This window comes from Berghia stephanieae, chromosome 13 (genome assembly GCF_034508935.2).
Source record: "Berghia stephanieae isolate SIO BIC M18660-M18661 chromosome 13, UCSD_Bste_1.3, whole genome shotgun sequence".
NCBI lineage: Eukaryota > Metazoa > Mollusca > Gastropoda > Nudibranchia > Aeolidiidae > Berghia > Berghia stephanieae.
In genome coordinates, this window is record NC_088372.1 from 34264395 (window position 1) to 34284077 (window position 19683).

At 35.5% G+C, this 19683-nt stretch overlaps 1 protein-coding gene across 1 annotated transcript in view; it reads left to right on the forward strand.

Moving 5' to 3' along the window:
- The window catches only part of LOC144958822 (uncharacterized), a 26568-nt gene extending 14761 nt beyond the window's left edge, over positions 1-11807 (forward strand). Inside the window, exons 2-4 of the mRNA XM_078891039.1 lie at positions 4315-4938; positions 8105-8299; positions 9299-11807. Of these exons, the coding sequence (XP_078747165.1) occupies positions 4351-4938; positions 8105-8299; positions 9299-10336 (1821 nt within the window). The 5' untranslated portion in view covers positions 4315-4350 and the 3' untranslated portion in view covers positions 10337-11807. The remainder of the gene's footprint in view (positions 1-4314; positions 4939-8104; positions 8300-9298) is intronic.
- The last annotated feature ends 7876 nt before the right edge of the window (positions 11808-19683 follow it).

The window sequence follows — 19683 nt, forward strand, 5'->3', positions numbered from 1 at the left end:
ATTATTATTATATTATTATTATTTTATTATTATTATTATTATTATTATTATTTATTATTATTATGATGGTGATGATGTGATGATGTATGATGATGATTGATGATTGATGTTTATATGATTATTATTATTATTATTATTATTTATTATTATTATTATTATTATTTATTATTATTATATATTATTATATTATTCATTTATTATATTATTGTTGTTATTATTATTATTATTATTATTATTATTATTATTTTATTTTATATATTATTATTATTATATTATTATTATTATTATTATTATTATTATTATTTATTATTTTTCATTATTATTATTATTTTTCATAATTATTATTATTATTATTATTATTATTATTATTATTATGATATATTTGATGATTGATATTATATGATTGATGATGATGATGATGATGGTGATATGATATATTATTATATTATTATATTATATTATTATTATATTATTATTATTATTATTATTATTATTATTATTATTATTATTATATTATTATTATTATTATTATTATATTATAATTATTATTATTGTTATTATTATTATTATTATTATTATTATTATTATTATTATTATTATTATTATTATTATTATTATTATTATATTAATTATTATTATTATTATTATTTATATTATATTATTATTATTATTATTATTATTATTTATTATTATTATTATTATTATTATATTATTATTATTAATTTCTTATCCGTTCTCACTTATTTATATCAATCAAACTATAAACGTTTAAGGTTACACATAGTTTTGTGTGTTGGTATGTTTAATCCGACTCGCGGATGTTGTGAGTATTTTACCTTAACGCATTACAGCAATTCTCCGCTTCGACCTTTATCAGGCGACCGACAAAAGTAGTAATCAGCTTAAAAGATTTAAATTTGGATATATAAAGTATTATATAGGAAAAAATAATCCATGTCATAATTATTTTACCGATACTTCTATGTCAAATCTACTTTTCGTTGTGCCTTATGAAAAGGATGTGGGAGTTACTTTTGATTCACATTTGAATTTTGATGTAATATTGATAATTGTGTAAGTCGTGCAAACAGAATGATGGGAATAATAGAATAGAACCTTTATAAGTCTTGATAAAACCACATTTTTATATTTGTATAAATCGCACGTTCGACCAATTCTAGAATACGGAAATTGCATCCGGAGCCCATTATATAAAAGATAATCTATTAGTATTGAAAGTGTACAGAGGAGAGCTATCAAAAAGATTTATGCCATACAGTAATTATCTTATAAGGAAAGGTTAGAATGTCTTGACTTACCAAGTTTGAAATATAGAAGAATTCGTGAGGATTTAATTCAGGTTTATAGATTGCATGGTACATGGTCTGGATAGGATAGACTTTTCTGATTTTTTTTTCATATCCTAATACTACTTTTACTAGATGGGACAAGTTTAAGATTTTTGTCTCTAGATGCAAAACAAACATAAGACAAAACTGGTGCGGTATTCGTATTGTCCAGAAATTGAACAGAACAAAAAATGCAAAATCTATAGATTATTTCAAGGTGTTAGTAGACAGGATGGGAGATTTATATATGACGAATAATACTATTTTGCACTACTGTTGACAGGGCTTTCAGTCTTGTATGTATATATTATGCATTGTTATATTATTATGGTTATCTTCTATGCGCGCGTGTGTGTGCGTGTGTGTATTTGGGTGTGTGTGCTTTGGATGTCACGGTTAAAGATATATGTCTGTACACCACATTTGCATGAGTACATTTAAGTTGAAATATTATCTTTACCACGTGTATCATTATTGTAATCTTTAATCAATAGATTTATAGCATTACTATTAATATTAAGGGCATTCAAGGGATTTTATCATATTTTGCTCTGTACCCTATGTTATGTTATGTTATGTTGTTAATCGTTTTTAATAACCCCTGTATCATATGTTAAAGTTTTAAGGTCAATATTATTGTGAAACGCAGAGCATCAATTCGCCGTTTCGACCTTTATCCTATGTCTTCTATCCCCCTATATCTGTTTTTCAACTTGCTTTCTGTCTTTGTCTTGGAATGAGATTACTTGGTTCTGCCCTGGCCCTGGCCGGAGTTCTAGCTGGGAGGGAAACAGTCAAATGCATAGTTATTGTTTTGGGAGATGATATTGTTTTCCTTGTAGATCATCTCTCTGTTATGTATTATTATATGTGTTATTTTGAATGTTTAATGTAAGCATTTAAGTGTATTCTTCTTTGTTGGATTTTGTGCTTGTGTCCGGATGAGACTTATATGTGATCTCAAACTACGTACATTGGTGGTGTGCTCTTGGAATTTACACCTGATCCCTATTTGTTCCCAGTTTCCCCTATGTCTTACTTTCTCTTGGGTGCTTTAATTGTAATTCTAGAGCTTTTTGCCATCCCATTTTCTTCCTTTTTACTGGCGCTGATATGACCTTAATGTGTTGCAAGCGCCGTAAAACCCTTAAAAACAAAAACACAAACAAACAAAATGTCATTGTGCGGATGATATGAATGTTTTACCTAAACGTATTGCATCAATTCGCCGTTTCCACGGTTCATTGACCTTTGTCAGGCGACTGACAAAATAGTAAACAGCTTAAAAGATGTTGTTGTGAATGAATCGTTTTGACTAATCCCTGTATTTAGCCCCTTTTATCACCAGATTCATCATGTAATAGAATTCAGTAGTCTGATGTCACGCCGCCGGTAACGGCGGCCATCTTGGTTCTAAACAAAGAAAATCATTACTTTTTATTCTTCATGCTGGCTAGAACTTTTCATATGCCTTGTGATCAGAATGTGTAAAAGCCAAAACATGAAAATTTATGTTTTTTTTTTTTTCCCCTCTGGAAACGCTTTTATGCTCGCCAGAGAAATATTTCATACGGGCGTCCGTCATTTTGTTCCGATAGTTTAGAGCCAGTGTTACTAAGTTACCATGCGTCATTAGGAAGGAAGTGACGTTACGACTGTTGAAGAGTATTGCAGATTGTTAGGGTTTAAATAGAAATCACTACCATTGTGCGGTGAACAAAACATGGTTTTCGGTTTACTCTTACAAATAACGAGTTTTATACAGTACAAAGTGGGTGGGATTCCTGACCTCCCATAGTGGGCAGGGGGGGGGGGGGGGTACAGACTGTGTCTTCTATCCCCTTATATCTGTTTTCCAACATGCTTTCTGTCGTTCGTCTTGGAATGAGATTACTTGGTTTTGTCCTGATCCTTGCCGGAGTTCCTTGGCTGGGAGGGAAACAGTCGAATGTATATTATAGTTTTGGGAGATGATATTTTTTTTCTTGTAAATCAGTTCTCTGTTATGCATTGAATTATGTTTAGTTTACATATTATATTATATGATTTGTAAACATTTGAGTGTATTCTTCTTACTTGGGACCTGTGCTTGTGTCTGGATGAGACTTTTAGGTGATCTCAAACTAAATACTTTGATGGTGTGCTCTTGGAATCTACATCTGTTCCCTATTTGAACCAATTCCCCTCTGTCTTACCTTTTCTTATGTGCTTTAATTGTAATACTAGAACTTATTACTATCCCATTTTCTTCCTTTTTACTGGCGCTGATATGACCTTAATGTGTTGCAAGCGCCGTAAAACCCTTCAAAACAAACAAACAACTCTGTCACTGATGTGGCAATTTTCGTTGGATCACTTGCTTCTCGAGTCAATTTCTCTGATTGATATAAAGCTAGGAGCTTGGATTTTACTGAGAAAGTCCAATTGGGTTGCTAATAACAAAGGAACGATGCTAACTACATGGTAGAAGTTTGGTATGGCTTTGGTCTGTCACTGACGTGGCAAAAATGAAAATGCGATTTTTAACACATTTCTTTTGATATATTAACATAATTTTCAGTTTCACAATTGAATAAAGCAATGCCAACAGTTTATTGTACCTTCTGGTTCAATTTCAGGAACAACAATTGTAATGATTAACAACAAAAAGATATTAATTACAAACATTTTGCAATGAATCTATACATAGACAATAGATTCGCACTCTGTCCAAAACAAATGGCAAAAATCATCAAATTAATCATAATTAATTCCCCAAACCTCTTACAAAATTAAAACATAATATTCTCTTTCAATATAAGTACTAAAAGATTGGCTTTAAGAAATAAAAGCGATTTGTTTTGGACAGAGATCTTTGTTCGATTTATTTGAGAGAACTACTCACCTTTCGGATGGTATAAAATCAATAACAAAGAGATGAGTGGCGTCAACTTTATTTCTTCTACACCTTTTTGTTTCATTTCAGTAAAAGTATGAAAAGAAACCCACGATAAGGAAAGAAATGGCTTCCACTAATAGACGGAGAATGTTTATAAGATTCTTTCCTATTCTTTTTCTTGTCGATGTCGTGTTAAATTTAGTAGGATACATTGGGGTGGATCACCCACTGGGTCCAAAGGAAATCCGCACCGTTGAAAAGATTGTCTACAAGGTCAAGGACACAACAGATCGTAACAACTTATACGCAAAGGGGGGTTATTGGAAAGAAATCGAACCTTTTACTCACTTGGATTCTTCGGGGTTTGACAAATTTGTAATTTTTGACAGTGAAGATTATTCTGGAAGTTTGGAGTTTTTAAACAAAATCCCTAAAGGTTGGTCTACATTTGTCGTCAATAATCCCGACGACGAACAGATAAAAACGTGTCCGAACTGCATGGCGTTTTCTAAATCTACGGAGGCGTGGAATATTCTGGAACAGATACGCAGCGATATGAAAGAGGACACCACAAAAATGTTACATGCTTCTTACGTGACAAAAATGGCTGCCTTGATTTTCGCCCATAAGAGTAACGCCCCTTGGATCTACGTCACGGATATACGGAGACCCGTTCCATTTGAGACATTGACTAGACTCGTTATGAATCACGTAAGTAAAAATAAATAATATTTCTTATCGTCCTTGTCTATATTTAGTTCATACTACTAAAAACAGATAGAGTAGTGCCCCTTAGGTCTGGTTCAAGGGCAAACAAATATCTCTTTCTTTTGAGACGGACCAGAATCAATATGAATCATATGAATGTGAGTACATTGAGCTTTTATACAGTGCAATATCCATTAAACGTGTTCAACTCGCTTTACAAAGCGTCCCCGACCAACACCAACACGTAACATGTAGAACGAGACTTGACGCCTGTTTGGCGATGTTGCAATGTTTCCGACAGAGACAACGCTGTTAACGGTCAGGTACTCATTTTACACCCGAGTAAGGTGAGAGAATGTGAGTAAACAGCCTTTTCCAAGGACTCAACTATGCGCCGAGCGATGCTCGAATCAAGGACCTTCCTATCCGAAAGCGAGTGCCATACCATAAGACCACATAGCCGCACACAGTAAAAGAAAGTTTACTCTGAAATAAATTTAGATATTTGTATAATCATTTAATGGAACCTAGAATTGAGAGAAAAAGCTATTAATAGACAAACCTTGAGCGATAAAACTTGTATTGAGTCGGGTCACCATAATTTGTTTACGTCACTTAACCCTATTTTCATGCTTGGGGGCCAAAAAGACCCCAGGGGGGTGTTTTTTATTCATAAAACAGTCAATTTTTGACACAGAAACCTGAAATTTGGTGACTTGTCCTAAAATGATGAGGTCCATGACCATGCCAAATTTCATGTTTGTCACGTGCATAGTTTACTCACACTGAGCATGCTCATCTTGAACTTGAGATTTTCCGAGATTGAGATTTTCTTTGAAAGTCAGGGGGGCCATTTGGCCATTTGGCCATTTGGCCCCCATGACTTTCAAAGAGAAATAAACACACAAAAGCTCGTTTTACAGATACGAGCATAAAATCAATTTTGAACATTTTCAATCAGCCCGACACATTTTCATGACTTTCAAACCGGTTGTGTTTCTTACGTTTGAACGTTTGAATTCTCCTTGTGTTCCCTAACTCCTATAGAGATTCAAAATCGACACTCCTCACTGATTCTTTTATAATAATTCTATTCATTCCAAATAGATGATTCTGATAAATCGTCGAGGCGTGCAAATACAAGTGTTTGAATAATTTACAATAATGTCATAAAATAATAAATCTGCTCTTTCTTGGGTCGTTATGGTTTTGATTATGAATTTAGAACTGAAACCAGCAACAAGCTGGTGTGGGCTGAATGAGCAAACAAAAACAATCAAATCAAAACAAAAACAAAAACTATTAAAAAAAAACAAAAACAAAACAAAAAAAAACAACAACAACAACAAAAAAAAAAAAAACAACTAACAAACCCAAACTAATACATAAATAGAATGGACAATATAAATTAGCAAGAATCTTATGGCGGCATAAAACAACGAGAGTCATTCCGCTGCCACAAGCGTTTAACTTAAATCAAATTTGTCTAAGTGTTACTGACAGTCATGGAATACATTGGCTTTTTATTTGTTGTTGTTGTTGTTGTTGTTGTTGTTGTTGTTGGCTGAAGAATGATTTTGAGCCCGAAATGTTCCGCGTTTGGTATTTTTTTCATTTTTGAAGCTGTTATATTCATTTTTGTTTATAGGGAATGAGGTTAGCGGAAGAGTAGCGTCCCTGGATTGGACGTCACCCATAGTCTGTGACGTCACCAGCGGAAAAGTTCTTAGAGATAGAACGTCATATTGGTTGTGCGCATGCGTCTCTCGTCCTCGCGGAAGCGGAAGCGAGGACGAGAGACGCATGCGCACAACCAATATGACGTTCTCTCTCTAATAACTTTTCCACCGGTGACGTCACAGACTATGGTGGCGTCCAATCAAGGGACGCTACTCTTTTGCTAACCTATTATTCTCTAGTATCACTTTCACTTAAAGATCACAAATTCATTCTAAAGCCGAGCTAGCCGTTGTGCAAAAGCTGTGTCAGGCAGTGCAAGTAGATTGCAGGAGAAAAAAAAAAACAGCGTTCAACGGAGAGAATAATAATGTACGATTCTTACACACGTGCTTTTTTTTTTTAATTCCGGACGTGTAGCCAACAGCTGCACAAGCTTGCGAGTGCGTGTTGGGAAATGTGTTCGAATTCCAAAACGCAAGATTGTAAGAAATGTACCCATCAATCGATTCCTGTTTCGTCATCCTTGAATCAAAGACATCTTCAGAAAGCGGGTGGTTTGATGGGAGCATCACCCTTGAATCAAAGACATCTTCAGAAACAGTTAAAATAAATGATACTTCTTTTTTAAAAATCTAATTTTTAGTGAAATTTAACGATTTATAATCTGACGTCACAAATTATTATTGTAAACATGGTATCATTACGCGTTGCTATTTAGGGATAGGGGTGGAATCATGTGCAATGTGCATTTTGTAGTTTATTGATGCTATGCGTTTAGATAAAATACCGATATTATCCGCAAGATCGAGCGTACCAACACCCAAAAACTAAAATAAATAAATGAATGAAATTCCCTTTATTATTCATCCCATAGGAGAAATGTGTCTTTATGGTCTATTCCAAGGGAAGATTGGAATAACCCAGACGTCAGCGCGCGTAGACCAGCTCAGCATACTGAGCTTGGGCGAGGTGACTTGCTCAAGGCCACACAGGGCAGCGGGTATTCGAACTCAGTACCGTACCGCTGAGCCACGCTGCGGCCATACTAACTACGTCTTACATAAACGTGTAAAGTTTGATTTAAGAGAATGGGAGCGATCTATATTCATGTTTTCATCCAACCAGGTCACCAATCACATGATTTGTTGCTGTCCAACGATTGGATATTTCTTAACAAATGAAATCACGTTGCTTTGTTTACAAATGTTATAAACATTCCCATGTGTCAAGCTGAATCAAATGTCCAATCGTGATGTTAGATATTTAAAAAGCTGTGAACACTTATTTTCACTAAGTGGGTCACTTTGAGCACATTTTGCTATGTGACCAATGACCTCGAGCACATGGAAAGTTAATATAGATTATGCCCATTGAGTGAGGCCGTATCGCCCAACTGGCGGTCCAAAACCGAAGTATTAGAACCTAGTGACGTCATCTTCTTTCGTTCTACATCTAACGTTACTTACATTTCTGTTCTATTCAAATTCAGCCAGAGAGGGGCATGGTGTACAATGGATCGGCCAGTATCTTCCAGCCTTGTGGTCATTTCATGGACACATTCACTTGGAATGGAAAGAAACCGTTGAAGGAACAGAGTCGCTACGTCCTGAGACCAATTCCAGCTTCATCACTGTACCAACTAGTGGACAATTGTCAGAGACAAGGGTTGGATTCAAATTGGGAGGTAAAGAAAATGATGGTTTTTAAAAATAAAAATAAAGCGCAATTTCTTTTTTTGCATGCAGTTAAGTAAGGGGTTTGTTAGTCAGCCTCCTCACAGTAGTCGAGAGTAGAGGAGCGCATGATTGGTTCTAAGTTTGAAAGCCATATTTTTGTGTTGCTGGATAGCTCAGTCGGTTGTGAGACCGCTAAGTCCTGAGACCAATCCCAGCTTCATCGCTGTAAGAACTAGTGGACAATTGTCAGAGAGCTGAGTTGAAGTCTGATTGGGAGGTAAATTTTATCTGAAGTCTCAGGCTGGATCCAAAGTCCTGGAAGACTGACTTAATGGAGGAGGGGGGGGGGGTCTTTCTTTTTTCTTGTATATTTCATTATCGCTTTGTCTGGCACTGTTTCATACACTTTTTCTCAGAACTTTAACAATTATCACCCATCACTTGGAACTGGTGTCAAATTGGTGTGATTTAATAACCAAATATTGAAGTAAAAAACGAAGATGATGATGATGATGATGATGATGATGATGATGATGATGATGATGATGATGATGATGATGATGATGATTGTGATGATGATGATGATGATGATGATGGTGATGATGATGATGATGATGATGATGATGATGATGATGATGATGGATAATAATAATAATAATAATAATAATAATAATAATAATAATAATAATAATAATAATAATAATAATGATGATGATGATGATGATGATGATGATGATGATATATATATATATATATATATATATATATATATATACTATACATATATATATATATTATATATATATATATATATATTATATATATATAATATATATATATATATATATATATATATAAACACCCGAGATTATAATTACATTTTTTACATCTTCTTTTCTATCTTCAACCCCTCCCCCACCCCCCCCCCATTCAAATACATCCCCTTCCTCTATCTCCCTTGCCCCCCCCCCCCCCCCCCCCCCCTACTTCATATTCCCTACTTCAAGAACTACATGGACCACAACGCTCCCCTCCCTTTTGTGATGCGTGGAACTTGGGCTGCCTTAGACTTCCAGAACGTTCTTGTTCCTCGGAATCTGTCATGGGTGCTTTTAGCGTCCCTAAAATTAAAATCTAACAGCACAGACGTGGAGTCATCAGCCAATGCTGTGCTATCTCTTCTCGTCCAGAGAATCCTCTGGGGGACCGAAAGTGTTATCGGATTTGTGCCACTAAAGTCAAATTCAGATCACAACTCAACGGCAGTAAATAAATGCCCAACATGTAACGCTCAGAAATCCATAGCTGATGTGATAGCAAGAGGAGAAGAGAAGAGAATAAAGTCGTTGGTGGACGGGCCATTGGGTTCTGAAAAGTCGAGTTTTATTGATTGCTTGCGCATATCTGTAAGTTCTGGATTAGTTAAAGAATTAATAGACAATGAGCAGAAAATAATTATAGAGGAGTCCATCAATATTTGGATAAGACTGTTGAACAAGTTCAAAGTAACGCCTTTAGAGAAAGTTATATCAAACGTAAGCGATGTTGGCAATGTAATTTATTTTACTTCAGGAAAATCTCTTCATAGGGCAGATCCTAAAGGACAAACTCTTCCACCCAATGTATTTCGAGATATTTGTGCAATTAATGGAGCATATTTTTCTGGAGAGATTCCAAAACAACATCCTGAAATTTTTAATAATGTTGTTCTTGTTGTGAGTTTCAATTTCCCCAACTTATTGCCCTCAATTAAGTATTTGGAGTTTATATTTGGGCGCCATTTTAAACATATTGTTTACTGTGCATCTGGTGTCAAATTCTTTGAAAAAAATTACCAGAGAAAATTCAAAGATAATCCAGTAACTTTTGTCGATGTGGAAATTGACAAAGGTTATCACGGACACCACTGCGCAGTCGCAGCAACTGAAATGAATTACTATAACGCTAAAGGGTACTTATATCTCAGTGATGACGTCATATTGAATACTTGGAACCTTTACAACCAGCCATTTCATCTCCCTGGTTCCAAACAGACATCAGAATAGTAAATTTAGACAGTAACTTTACTAGAGGACATGACCACGGAGTTGACTGGTATCCTTGGAATAAGCCAACTGGGAAACCCGCGATTCAAAAATCCATCCGCTTGCTCAAGTCTCTCAAAAACGATACCAGAATTGGGACAAGAGTGAGATGGTTTTTAGAAAACCTCATGCAAATGTCCAGCGGCTGTGACAACTGTGTCGCTTATATGGACGCCGATTTGTTTTATATCCCGTCTTATATGGCCGCCGACTTCCGTTTTTTTGTTCCCTATTTCAAATACGTTTTCCAGGAACTCTCCGTCCCCACAATGCTTGCTGGCATCACTCCGCAGGCAGACACTAACATCTATCGGCTACGTGGGTACTATTTAGTTGGCGAGTTTAAAAGAACCCGATATGAGAAAGCATGGAGCAATGAAGAAGTATTTGTTCACCCAGTAAAACTCTCAAATCTAGATCCTAAAAGAGGTCAACGGAAGGATAAAAACTTCTTCTGTGACATCTTAAGAAGAACCGATGAAGACTTATTATGGTTTAAACACGATTTAAATAGAAAACGATGAATAAGGGTCTGGCATTGCGCAAAGACTGATCACGGAAAGAATGCAAAGTGTCAGGAACGGACGAATACATGATGAAAGGATTGAATTAATATATGTATTGGTGGCCGAATAGGCATATCATATCAATGGATAAATGAATGAACGCAAGAACTATGATAAATTAACATAACATTTTATAGATTAATCATCTCAAAACGGCGATGTGGTCAGGTGGTATAACACTCATCTTCGGATCGAGGAGTCCAGGGTTTCATTCCCACTCTAAGCGTCGAATAGTTGTCTCCTTGAAAAAGGCTCTATCAAATTAATGAATGAATGAATTAATTAATTGATCAATTAATGAATTAATTAATTGATTTAAAAAATCTTTGCACACGATTTCCTCTTTGCGTGTCCCGGGCAAAGTTCAAAGTTCCAAGAAATCGAGCTCGAATGTATCTTTGACTATAAATTTGATTTCAGTAACGAAATTAGACATAATACTAATACCATTTTGTCTGCGACATGTTGTCTTCTGGTAGGACGCTCGCATTCGCATCGGAATGTCCTGGGTTCGAGTCCCGCTCTGAGCGGCGCATAGTTGAGTCCTTGGAAAAAGCTCTTTACTCACATTCTCTCATCGTACTCATGTGTAAATTTAGAATCTGGTCGTTGTGTCTGTCAGAAAAAAAATATATTGTAATGTTATCGCGCCAAAAGGCGTCATATTTCCTCTTACATGTTAAGTGCTGTTGTTGGCTAGGGAACACTTGTAAAGTACTTTTAACACGTTTAGTGGATATTATTTTATATAAAAGCTTAAGCTTTGGGGGTTTTTTTAGACGCAGGGTAAAAACTTGTGTTGTTTGAATTTAGCATTGTACTTACTTTGACGTGCTCAAAAAAAAAATAAATTAATAAAAATAAAAGCACGTTTGTTTTTCTTTGTTTTTTTTTTTTTTTTGTTTTGTTTTTTTAAAATTTGGCTAGAAATATTGTCCTTAAAACATCGATCGATTGGAATGACCCTCGGCTTATCAAAAACTCTAGAACCTGGGACTTCAAAGAAGATTTCAAAGAAGTCCAAGGTTTTCAGACAATGGCTGCTGTATTTGGGGGGGGGGGGGGGGTCCCGATAGTTCAGTTGGTAGAGCACTCGCTTCACAATCAACGGGACCTTGATCGATCCCAGGTACAGTCGAGATTTCTCTCTCTCTCTCTCTCTCTCTCTCTCTCTCTCTCTCTCTCTCTCTCTCTCTCCCCCCCCCCCCCTGTCCACCCGCAGTGACTGGGTAGCTGGGCCTGTAAGATATGGCGGAAAGTACTTTGCGTCCTATCCAAAGGATAACAAGCAATTGCCATTGTCTGTTTCACGCTATAGAAACCGGGATAAACTCCAGCTCCATGGGCCTATTGGCTCTGAAAGATCGCAGTACTTTATGGTGCGGCTATGTGGTCTTGTGGTATGACACTCGCTTTCGGATCAGAAGGTCCAGGATTCGAGCCTCGCTCGGCGCATTGTTGAGTCCTTGAAATAGACTCTTTTACTCAAATTCTCTCACCGTACTCATGTGTAAAATGAATACCTGGCCGTCAACAGCGTTATCTCTGTCGGAAAAAAAAAATGTAATATTCGCCTAAAAGGCGTCCTGTCTCGTTGTAAATGCTACGTGTTGCTGTTGGTCAGGGATTCTTTGTAAAGCGCTTTGAGCCATTTAATGGGGGGGGGGGGGGGGGTGATGGGGGAGTGGGGGAGGGGGGGGGGGTGTTGTTGTACTCTTGTACCTGTCTAATCCTGTAAGTATAGGGAATGAGATTAGCGGAAGAGTAGCGTCCTTGATTGGACGTCACCCATAGTCTGTCCGCGAGGACGAGAGACGCATGCGCACAACCAACATGACGTTCTCTCTATAATAACTTTTCCGCCGGTGACGTCACAGACTATGGGTGACGTCCAGTCAAGGGACGCTACTTTTCCGCTAATCTCATTCCCTATTGGTTGTCAATTATTAACCAGGTAAGTCCCGTAAAGTTAACTCTGGAAAAGACACTATTTAAAAATTTGGTCACAGAAAACTCGTCCTTCAAATATCGATAGATTTAAATGAGTTTCATCTTGGCAAAAATTCTCAAACATGGGACCTCCCAAGAACTTCATTAAAGTGTCCATGGTTAGCAGAGTTTGTTTGTTTAGTTTTTTTGGGGGGTTTTTTCTTTTTTTTTTTTGGCCAAGATGAGGGTAATTTAAATCGATCGATATTTGAAGGACAAATTTTCTGTGGCCAACTTTTTAGATATCTACGTGTTTTTCCAAGTACGGCATTTGAAGGGTTAATTGATAATTCTTGTTATCATCTTCAGCAATGATTGGTTGGACCGTGCAGTCATGGGGGTGTACAGTGTACAGTCCACACTGTGCGTCTCTGTTGTGTGTGTGTGTGTGTGTGTGAGTGGGGTGGGGGGGGGGAGTCAGATAAAAAAAATATCGACTGCACCCGGGATCAATCTCGGTCCCTTTGTGGTGGAAGCGAGTGCTCTACCAACTGAGCTATTGACCCCCCCTCCCCCATCTCCCAAAAAAAAACATAACATAAAAAAAAAACAAAAAAACAAACAAACAAAACAAAAACAACAACAACAACAACAAACAAAATAAAAACAAAAGACAAACAAACCAAAAAAAAAAACAAAAAAACAAAACAAACCAAGAAAAATAAAAAACAAAAAAAAAATGTTTTGTTTTTTTTTAAATACAAAAACAAACGGTATTATGTTGGGATGCATCGGACCCCGACAAATGAATTTAGAATTGAAATGATAATATATATATATATATATATATATATATATATATATATATATATATATATATATATATATATATATATATATATATATATGTATGTATTAATACCGGATAGGGAGACTTTTGGTACCCCTATTAGTTCATTTTACAGTACTTTACCAATAGGGAGACCAAAATCCGGTCCCCCTATTGATTTGACCTCTAGCACATTCACTTTTCTATTTTTAGTTTAAGGTTGTCAACCCAACCGTCAAGGATATATAATTGTAAATCATAGTATTGAAGTTATTTGTTAAACACCACAGTAAGAAGAGTTATGCCTAAATTTTCACGTTGGTCAATAAGGTGACCGCCTGAAAAAAGTACAATAGGGGTACCAGTGTTTTCATCGATATATTTCAATAGTGAGGCAATATATCTTTCCGAAATTTTCTCTAAAATTCTAGAGCATTATATGGATTTTTTATAGTAATGAAAACCTAATATAAAATTGTGTGAAAGTTGATGAACTGAGGAATGAACAAGATATACGAATTATAATCTATTTTTAGAAACAGATTTATCGAATCTTGGTCCGGATTCTTATCTTGGTGACAAGAGACAAGCAAACATAGTAACTCTTTTTTTCGTGAAACGTATGTTTAGTCAATTTCGCGCATAAAGAGGCACTCGGCACTCACTTACTCACTCCGCAAGTCAGTAGTAGGTGGTTATCAGTTATCAGCTTTAATTCTTAGTCAAACGCTTCATCAAACCCATTATTGAGTAGCATGTTGATGCCTGATGCCAGTTGAAGCCATCTCGACGTCGTGAAATGGAGCATCTTCTGTCATAGCAGTAGAATCGTCAGATGCCGCATTTAAATCCTCCATTCCAGGCGTTGCTGTTGCCATATCGATCTTCGAAATGATTTGGTCTAGACGTCAAGTTGACCCGTTCTATGTCTGAAGAGATTTTAAAGTGCAATACCTAACATTATATCTTGATCTACAAAAGAGTCTTTTTAAATGAACCGCTGTGTTTCTATATTTTTCAAGAACCAATGATTATCTGATAACCACTGACTACTGACTTGCGAAGAGAGTGGCCGACGGACGTCCTCTCTATAGCGCAAGTATTTTTTCGTCACTTGCTGAGTTCCAAACTAGACGTCTATGGCATCGTGGGGTAAATTGATGCTGGAGGCATCATTGAAGAGACACCGAGATAATTTAAATGGTAAGTTATTGGCCATTCTTATTACATCACTGTTGATTTAAGATTTTCAATAGGGTAGACATCACAATCACACACACACCGATTGATGATTGTCACTTGTCAGTCAGTCATTTGGAAGTGGAGTCAGATAATTCGGGAACTTCTGTAGACTGTAGATTCACACTAGTGAGTAAGATCTGTCGTTTACTACTACTACTACTACCACTACTACTTTTAGTTTTAGCGCTATCCAACTCAACACTTCTCGTGTTTATTTTATTTTGGCAAAACTAGAATGGATTTTTGAAAAGAATATAAAATAATTTAAACTTAAACCTGTCTTTGCATCTTGCTTTATGCATACAGTATGCCATATTACAGCCATCACAAAATCATAGTTTAATGTTGAGAATATGCTATTTCTTTTGTAACTTCAGATCAGAGAGATTTGAGCTTTAAAAATCCTGAAAAATGTCTTGCTGTCAATCCAGACAACCCTTTTGATGTGATCTATGATGTTAATGGTAAGAATGTAATTTGATGAGGAAATGAATAACATTTAGGTACACATAGTTTGCTTTTTTTTCTTTTTTTTTTTGAGTCATGATGTGTAATACTATTACAGTCCACTCCGGATAATTGCAACTCGTTTAATCGCAACTTTCGGTTAATCACAATATTTCCTAAGCAATGGAAATAATTCTATATAAAAGTCACTGGTTAATTGCAACAAACTTCGGTTTTTTAAAAAGTGGTAAATTCAAGAAATCAAACAGTATATTGTCATGGTCTCAAGTGAGTAAAGAGCTACTCGACTATGCATAAAGATATATGTAGAATGAGGCCCCAGAATTTACTAGTTACTATAAATGAAAAACAATTAACGATTAGTTTACAATGAAATAAAAATAATGATGAAATTTAATTTAAAGAGATAAACAGTGATCGTGGCAGTTACAAATAGAGATATGAATATTTTACGTAAATTATGATAATATCTCAGGTTCATAAGTTTACGTTTCCAGGCAGTTGATGGGCTTGGATGATCTATTCCTCTGATAACGGGATTGGACTCGTAAAATTCCACTTCCAGGCAATTGGTAAGAGGTTATAGTGTAGTACAGCGGGCTTGGGTTTGATCCTTGAAGATTATACAATCAAAGTTAAAAGCTCCGGCGTCTTAATGGTGTAGATATAATATCTACAAAGTCCCAAAAGATAAAAATCTTACAATATATATGTAGGAATAGAGCGACTGGCCGTCCGGCATAGATTGTGGAGAGAAAGTGAGTGTCGAATGTTAGACCTATCAGCTTTTATAATAAGTGGCTACGTGACAGAATGTAGAACGAAAAGTATTCACTAATTAGAAATTAATTCGAGGGAAGGCTATAAAAGGAAAGACGATCTAATATTAGAAGGTAAAGTTTATCTAAGCCTACCGAAATATAACTGGAGTGAGATGAATTCAGTTCTTAATAAAATAAAATTTAATAAGATAATTGTGAACAACCTTTACTGTGACATATATCATGATTAAATTTCATCATGGATGAAATCGTGACAGGTTGAAGAATCGAGAGTGAGCAGGATTTAATGCTACAGTAGTGTGTCACCACTCTGTTAGAGTCGAAAGAGGGCGGGGCTCTGCAGTATGGGTTTGTGACGTCATCGGTGGCCATTAAATAGAAGAGGGGTGGGGCTGGTCATAATCTTGACAACAGGTTATAAATGACAGTTATAAAGAGAGACTGAGCGATATCCTTTGTTTTAGGATTAACAACTGTGCATTGTGACCAACGAGTTTGGTGAGAGCTTATTGTCTCTCATTAAGGCTAATCTCTTTAACTCTGACAAATGTTGAATTGTTGAGAAAAAAGATTGAAACTTCTTCCAATCTGAATAAGATATCGGCTTGCTTCATAGCTGCTTTTGGTTGACAAATCTACACGGGGCTGCCATATGGTTTTTGTTTCAATCAAATTGCTCTGTATGTGGTGGACTAAGAATATTATTTACTGGTTTGAGTTGACAATAAATGTGTAAAATGTTGAAATAGTGGACAGGAAACTGAATTTCGGTTAATCCAACATTTTCGATGATCCCAAGGTATTGCGATTATCCTAAGTGGACTGTACCTGAATCTTGAACGAAAAACTATCATATGGATATGATTATAGACAGATTGGTTTCTGGAATTATATTTCCGTCCTCCCTTGCCAACTCTGACGTTCTTGAAATTTAAAAGAAAATAGCCAGAAGGTTTCGGACTTAATTTTCTTTTTTTTCCAAAGGACAATAGTCATAAGGTAAATAATTTTTAAAAATCCTTTTACAGCACAAGGTGGCATGATTTTTTGTTTAAGAGTTTAGAGAAAAACTTGCACATGATAGTCTTCAGCTTTTTTTTTTGTTGTTTTTATTTTCTATATAGACTCCAACTCAGAGCCTGAAAGTGATGCAGAACAAAGTTCCATATCACATGATTCATTTGTGGTAAGTATGTACATTAAAATAAAATCATAACATTTGTATAGCGTTTATCCACAGTTGGCACCATGCTCAAAATGCTTCACATCAACATATTTTGTGGTGGACAAAACACATTTGCCACAAAAGATGAGACCTGCAGTCTGTTAGGCGCAATACAATATTTCAGGACAAGGACAACACTGTTTTACACCAGTGAGATCTCCTAGTTTTTTGTTGTTAAAAATTTTTCTTTGCAGTGGACTTCGCCAACAATAACACTATTTTAAACCTTCCTCGTTATATTTTGAAGTGATATTCATTGATGAGCCATTCACATTTGAAGTCGTTTGTTTTTTATTTGACAAATGTGAAAATGATGCGTTTCCAGGAAAAATTAAAATAGCTTCTGTTGGGATTATACTTTTGATCTCGCATTTTGTCCAAATTCTCTTGCATCGTAATGTTTATCAACTTTTTTTGTTAACTATATTGCAGTTGCAAGGTTAGGAAGTTCATATTGTTGCAATGACAACCGTTTATATGTCCAGAATCGTAGTGATATAAAAAATTGTTTTGTAGTTGTTGGTCCTGGTGTAGGATTTAAAGAGTTGGTTAAAAAACGGTTTACTGAAACCCTGGTTGGTGTATCTATATTTATCCAAGCACAGTTGAACATATTAAATACTTAGACAATGTGTCTGCCTTTCTCAACTCTTTTTTATTATACTTGCATTATTAACCAGCTAATTGTTTAGTTGGATTATTAAACAATGGCTCTTCATGTTTATTGTCAACATGAATAAATTGATTGATCTGTCATCTTTTCCACAAAATATACAGGGTCCCGATTTTGTTGCTGACTCCGAGTCTGATTCCTCTACGTACTCTGTGAGGTACCCAATGCTGAGTACATCATTGTCTTTGGAACCTAGTGCTCATTCCCAACTCAGTCAGAGCCTCATCCACAACTATCACAGACTGAACCTCGTTGCCAGTCTGGGACCCAGGTTCAACCGAATGCTATACACTTGCAAACCAACGTGTTACGTGCAATGGTGAGTCATTTTTTTGTCATTCTTCTCCTTTGATATTTGTGGGATCAATTTTAATTTACCCATTCCTTTTAAAAGAAAACTTCCACCTATGATGCTTAAGGCTTTTTTTCACAGACCAGCTGGAAACTTAACGAGAATCAGAGTAGATAACATTTTTATTAATCTTGCAACCTAAACAGTATATGATGATTGGGAGCATTTAAAGAAAAGCACATTTTCTTTTAATTTGTCGGTACTAAAATTATACTTTGATAATGTCTGCTGTGCTACAAACCTTTTGACTTCCAGGTTCAATATTTTTCTTTATTCTAAAATTCTTGGGTTTCCTTTCAATGACAACTGAGATCATTAAAATTCAGCTCACAACATGATGTGTGTAGATTTGATGAAAACATATGTTCGAGTTGAGAAGCAGTGTTCACGAACTTGCTGATCGTTTTTACTAGCATTTATTTTCCTAACTTACCTGTGTCAATTAACAAAGGCAAGACTCAAATATTTTCTATCTGAACAGTGTGTTTGTTATTGAAATATTTCCGGCATATACATGTCATATTTCATTCCCACAAAATATAAATCAGGATTAAGTTGTCTGGGCATCAGCATCGTTCAGGCAGTTGGGGGGAAGTCTTTAAGGAATTAATGAAGCCGATGCTCAACCGGTCTGGAGGACGTTTGATTGATGTCGGCTGTTTGTTCTGCCAGCCGGTGATGTTTTCTCACTCCCTCAATGACAAAGAAAGTCATTGTTATGACTATGAACTATAGTCTATTATTACTTTTGTTACTATATTAATTGTTACTTATTGCCGCTACTGTTATTATTATTACTATTATTATTATTATTATTATTATTATTATTATTATTATTATTATTATTATTATTATTATTATTATTATTATTATTATTATTATGATATTGCCTTCATTGCATTCTATTACTATTATTGATATAATTAATTTCTGATTGTTGTAAATAATTTATGTGAATTGAATTTTGTCGATTGGCCAAGGGCCTACAATAAACTTAAATGAAATGTTAGTCTTTGGATAGGACTTGGGTCTATTCTTGATTGCTTTTCCGCCTGGGTCGAGTGAAGCATTTGGAGTAAATTTTGTTGCTCAACGTAAAAAACATGACGCTTACCATTCCGCTGATACTGATACCTCCAAGGGGTGGTTGGGGAAAAACTAAAATTCTTTTGACATTCTGTCTGATTTTTCGCTGAAACAACAAAGGACAATCTATGTATTCAGATGAGACTTCAATGTGTT